The 6,066-nt window shown below is 43.9% G+C and overlaps 1 protein-coding gene across 1 annotated transcript; it reads right to left on the bottom strand.

The window, feature by feature from the left end:
* Positions 1-254: 254 nt before the first annotated feature.
* LOC106564485 (transmembrane protein 119) lies at positions 255-5,207 on the bottom strand. Its single transcript, XM_014130605.3, has 2 exons — positions 4,810-5,207; positions 255-2,605 (listed from the first exon to the last, which is right to left on the bottom strand). Exon 2 carries the CDS (start codon positions 2,591-2,593, stop codon positions 1,682-1,684), a length of 912 nt encoding a protein of 303 aa, XP_013986080.3. The 5' UTR covers positions 2,594-2,605; positions 4,810-5,207; the 3' UTR covers positions 255-1,681.
* Between the last annotated feature and the right edge of the window lie 859 nt (positions 5,208-6,066).

Below are 6,066 nucleotides of genomic sequence, written 5' to 3'. Positions count from 1 at the left end.
TGTCAGATGGTGTGTATACTACCAGATAAATTGAAGTGCTGAATTTCTCCACTAGATGGCAGCACTGGCATACATTATCCAGAGCCATGTTAAATATGTTTGACTTCATACATTCAGATAAATGGTTCTGCTTTTATCGTTACCTACCCAAATACTCAACACATTTTAGAATGCTGCTGTTTCTTACTGTCTTCATAAAATCTACTTTATTCAACCAAAGTACAATATGGAAATTAAGAAAGAAAGCTGCACACTATTTTTATACAGTTTACTGTCCATTAGTCGGCACCTCTACAAACATTTTGGAGTGTGCATGTTTTCAACCACACTGGAATAACCAGCCTGTATTCTAACAGTACAAGTAGAACAGACATTTGTGTTGGGTGCTTTCCCAAGTTTTGACCCAGGACCTGGGTCTGCAGCTGAGCAACTGGCCCTTTAAGGGCTTCATATTTTTTGGACTGGTAAAATACTTATGTAGGCATTGATTCTTGAAGAATGTAACTTAAATGCTTCATAAGTTTAGTTAATCTGTCGTACCTCCATCAGAACCCCAACTATAAGTTTGTTGTACTTCAATGTTTGTAAACAAAGTTGGTGTAAACAAACACTATAGCTTCAAAACATGGTTCACTATCAGTTTGATCTCATGGATGCTCAGTCCTTGCATCCATAGCTCTATGAATTTGAGTCGTTATATTAAGCCCCATCCCTCAGCTGTTTACCGAAACAAGTGGCTGGGTGCCTGCTTTGTTATTGTTGGGACTCCGGATTGACCCTTTAATGGAAATGTTTAAAGCGACGGGATAAACATTTGACGAACCAAACAATAAACAGAGGTTTTATAACGCAAAAATACCTCCCTTAATGTAGGAAACATACTAAATTCAAGTTGTTGCAGATGCTGCACCATGATGTGCTCATGGTGAACTTACCTTCTACTTATCCATATTTGTTCTTCAAGGGGCAACAGGTAGCCTAGTGGTTAGAGCGTTGGGCCAGTAACTGAAAGGTTGGTAGGACGAATCCCCGAGTTAAGGTAGAAATCTGTTCTCCCCCTGAACAAGGCAGTTAACCCACTGTTCCTAGGCCGTCATTGTAAATAAGAATTTGTTCTTAACTGACTTGCCTAGTTAAATAAAAAGGGAAAGCAATCTCATGTTGCCCTAAAAAAGGATCTCTACCAATGAATGGAAGAGGGAAACAAAAGGCAGTACCATTACTTTGGCCATTGTACTAATACATATAAAAACACTAAGACTACAGCATCCACCTGGGTGTATGCTCAGGTTACATAATATACCCTTTAGGGAGCGACATGGAAAGATGGCTACTGGGAAACAAAAGTGTATATGATTACATACAACTGAATAGACATCATTTGGTAAATCCAAAGAGTGGTATATAAAGCTGACCGCTTTGCTTAAAGATGTCACTCATGCAAAAGCGTCCAAACCATTGAGCTCAAACGTATTGTCCAATGCAGTGGCGGCTGGTGGGAGGAGCTATAGGAGGACAGGCTCATTGTAACGGCTGGAATGGAATAAATGGAACGAGATCAAACATATGGAAACCACATATTTGACTCTGTTCCATTGATTCCATTCCAGCCATAACAATGAGCCTGTCCTGCTATATCTTCTCCTTCCACTAGCCTCCACTGGTCCACTGTCCAACAAAGTTAAAATGCTGTTTTCTCCCCAGTGATCAACGGAATAGACTGCGTGACAGTGGAGTTCTCCTGCCTATCCCCTTCCTGCTTGGCCTGTGAGTGCCCTGGGCCAGATGGAAGCTCAGCTCTTGTGAGTGACTCATCCTCCTCTGTTAGGCCTATCTGTCCTGGAAGGATCTCTGGCTGCTTGGGGCAGCTGTGGTGTTGGGCCTCACTGTCTGAGAGCTGGCATACTTCCTCCTCGCTCTGCTCAGCTGGATTTGATGGCTCGTTGTCTTTCTCTATGATTTCTCCCTCAGCCTGAACATTCACATCAGGACTATTCTCTGCAGCTGCTGCTATCTGTGTGGGGTTGTTTCCCTCTCGCTCGCCCAGGGGAGGTTTGGAGGGAGTGCGGAGGTTCTTGGCTGCCCTCATGATGTCTTGCTGGAGCTGCTTGCTGGAGTCAACTGGTTCAGCCTGCTGCCCGTTGGAGGGTTTCTCTGGCACCTCGTTGAAGAGCTTGGTACATCCGGTCTTGTCCCTCTGGTCCACGTACATCTTAGAGGGGAAGGACGATGGGTAGTAGGCATTGACCTTCCGCTTGCGGCTCATGATGCAAGCACAGCAGAGGATGAGGAAGATGGTGATGAAGAGGATGGAGGCAACAAGGATGAGGAGCATGTTCTCCTGTAGGAAGTGAACCATCTGGCTGAGCAGGAAGTGCTCTATGTGAGTGGAGCCATCTGAGGTGGTTGGGGACACTGAGGCGGGGTCACTGGTGGTAGGTGAGGAAGGGGTGGGGATGAGGCTGCCCAGCTCCTCCTCCTCTGCACTGCCCTCCAAGGAAATGTTGAAAGGGTGGGGTGTGGCCAGACTGGGACTGCTGGACCACAGCATCACAGAAAGACTAATCAGATGAAGTGCCATGAGGAACGTCATCTCCTGTAGGACCTGCACAAAACAACAAGAACAGTGTCAGTGCTGCAGTAACTGTTGTCACTTTGCATTTCCACTTATTGAATTGCACAGATTTTGATCAACAGATGTGTTTGCAATTAATGTAGCTGTTCTTGCGTCTAACAGTGACAGCTAACATCTACTGCTTTGTGTGTGTTTCACAAAACATTGTAAAGGCCTCACCCATCTACAATGAATGAAAAATATCTTCTGAGTAATTTCTATTCTTGATAGAATGTCTATAGCTGTAGAGCCCTAAATGTAATTTTAAGACCAAGACAGCAGCTGAGAACTGATGAGAGGCAGGCAGGATTTAAAGCCTGGATTCAAATCATAGCATGTCACATGCAGACACACACACAATGACAACGCACACAGACAGATACAGTAGATGCACACACATGCCTAGATTCAATCAGATTGGCCTTAACCCACACTAACTGAAAACTGCACAGCAGATCATTGTTAAGTCGATGTCGGAGGTGTAAGTTAACTGAGCTGGAGCTGTCAAATTGGTGAACGGCTGCTCTTGTGGTCATTGTCACGAAGCCACACACGTCCGACCCGCATTCGAAGTTCAGAATGAAAAAGTGTAGAAATAATGACACATCATTAGACTGAATAATCCAAATTCATATTAGCCTAATCGAGTTGTAGATTACAACACACATTCCAATGTTTAAACTTGTAACAAGGCTGCATGGGATTTCTACTAATGAGACTTGGAAATGTCTGCGACGGGTATAACGCCGGGAGTCGCTTGCTGATATGACAGCTCCAATGCAGTTACACCTCCGTGGGTTAAAGTGGAACTGATTGAATCTAGGCCAAACTCCTGACCAGTCACTGATATTTGGTTACATGACTAAAACGTTAATCCCATTTTGTCAATCTGCTTTTGGTCAATGTGAGAGTCACATCTGATGTTAATGTCATTGCTTCCTGTCCCGATCTTTTAATAACTATTTTGGATATTTATTTAAACAACAGCTCCTTTTCATGCTGCTTCACAGAAATAAATCATGAACCTCTCATTTCCCTGAAATTGAATTTGGCTTAAAAAAAAATCTACAGTAACGTGGGGTAACTAGCTCCCTCGGGTAATTCTCACATAAACCACTGTCACCTATTTGCCCTGGCTGCCGCTAAAAATGTTACCCCGGTATTTGGGAAAAATGCCCCTTTACAACAAAAATTATTAAATAACTAAAAAAGTGTAAACTGTAGCCACTTATTTCCCTTCATAGTTTGTTTGCCTAGCATGACCATCATCCACATACCACATTTTTACCAAACTTTACATTTTTGTGTCAGCAGTTGGACATTGTTCTTAGAGGGGAGGGGGCTGGTTACCCCACGTTACCCTAGCAATAACAAGAACTAACTCTTACTTTCACAATGACTGAGAAAAAAACAACTGATCATTGCCGATAGAAATGTAATGAATAGAGTTGTCATGAGTCCTTACTCAACATGTCAGAGGCATGTATTTTCTACAAAATATATTTCTATCTGAATGTTCCAAAGTTGTGCTCTGCTGAATGTAGCCCTGGACTAGAATGCTGGCCTGGTCCATATAAACCAACCAACCCCCTCCTTCACCCCCTTTTCCCACTCCATCTGTGTGCAAGCTGGGCCACATGAGGCATTGCACTTATCAGGGAAGGGGGGATGGGAGTGCATCTACAACTTATCGCCCATTCCCCCTCAATGTATACTTTCACACACCTACACATAAAGGACACAGATGTATTAGTCTCTATTGAAGTGTTCAAGATACCATTAGATGGAGATGATCAGACATTTTTCAACAGTCATACATTTAGCACTGCCTTTGTGTGGGAAATAATGACATACGAACATTTTAATACGGTTGAATAATTCAAAAAAAATAAAAGCTCTATTCACCGCACATTTATCTGCACAATATCTCATTCAAATATGGGAAACCCATTGGTCTCAGAGAACATCCTGTTGGGGAACGCTATTGAACTAGCCTGATTCCCTACTGGCGGGCTGCTTACCTGGAGACATGTCATGATGCTGTCACTGTAGCTGAACTGCAATGGTCATGTGAGGTCATACCTGTCCACTAAAGTTAACTCATATTTGATAATGTTATCAGCTAGTATTTCATCTGTTTCCCTATGTGGTAAAATGTACAGTAAAAGTAAATGAATAGAAGAGGCTCTACTCACCTCCTACAGAAGTGGTCACACAGAAAAGGCTCCTCTGGAACGGTGGATGCTTGAGAGAGGAAAATGGACTGAGAGAACAAGAGGGAAAACGTGCCTGCCTCACCTCCTCCAGTAACTTCTACAGTTTCTCTGACCGGCACAGAAGGGGAAAAAAAGTTTTTTGCCATTAGGACACATCCCTCCTTCCCCCTTTCTTCTCCTTTCCTCCCCTCCTCCCTCTCTTCTCCTTTCCTCCCCTCCTCCCTCTCTTCTCCTTCCCTCCCCTCCTCCCTCTCTGGCTGCCTTGCTTCCCAGAAAATGACTGGGCTCTACACAGATTGTTCTTGTTAGGCAGTAGTCTAATGTGATGTGGGGGCAGGGGGCTTGGCTCTCCTGTCCCAGATCTAGATGCTCAAGGCCAGAGTCAACAACACTGCAGCAAACTGGCTGGAGCTCAGAGTGAGTGGGGAAAAAAAAAAGCGTTCAGGGTTTTAACTGGGGAATAGACAGAGACTCAACTAACTGCAGACATTTTATTGGATGAATTGTTTGTCCCTTGGCTTACTCCCTCTGTCTTCTTACATGCACTTAGCAATCTTAAAACATTTTGGGCCTCCTAAACAACAACTATCAAGGCCTTTTGGATTGCTGAATTCCCTTGCACTTACCCTCTCACTTACTTTCCTCACTCTGCCAGATACACACATCTCCCACACTAGCTAGAGTGAAAATCTCAAGAGGTTATAGTTATGGCTAAAGGGTTTTTTGGCCCCACACTGTCCCTCTGACACCCTAGTGACTTACAGCAGAACAGCCACGTTAACAGACATGCAGCTCCACAATTTGATCGTCTCTCACAGGAAAGGGTTCATGTTTCTTGTGTGGACAGCCTGGTCTCATAGACTAGACGTAACATAGTATGTAAATCCAGGACACTGAAATTAGTATGATACATTATATATACAAAAGTATGTGGACACCCCTTCAAATTAGTGGATTCGGCTATTTTAGCCACACCCTTTGCTGACAGGTGTGTAAAATCGAGCACGCCGCCATGCAATCTCCATAGACAAACATTAGCAGTAGAATGACCTTACTGAAGAGCTCAGTGACTCAACGTGGCACCGTCATTGGATGCCACCTATCCAACAAGTCAGTTTGTCAGCCCTGATAGAGCTGTCCCGGTCAACTGTAAGTGCTGTTATTGTGAAGTGGAAATGTCTAGGAGCAACAACGGCTCAGCCGCGAAGTGGGAGGTCACACAAGCTCACAGAACGG

The sequence above is a fragment of the Salmo salar genome, chromosome 01 (assembly GCF_965601325.2).
Source record: "Salmo salar chromosome 01, fSalSal1, whole genome shotgun sequence".
Lineage (NCBI taxonomy): Eukaryota > Metazoa > Chordata > Actinopteri > Salmoniformes > Salmonidae > Salmo > Salmo salar.
This window is presented reverse-complemented; position numbering and strand designations above follow the sequence as displayed.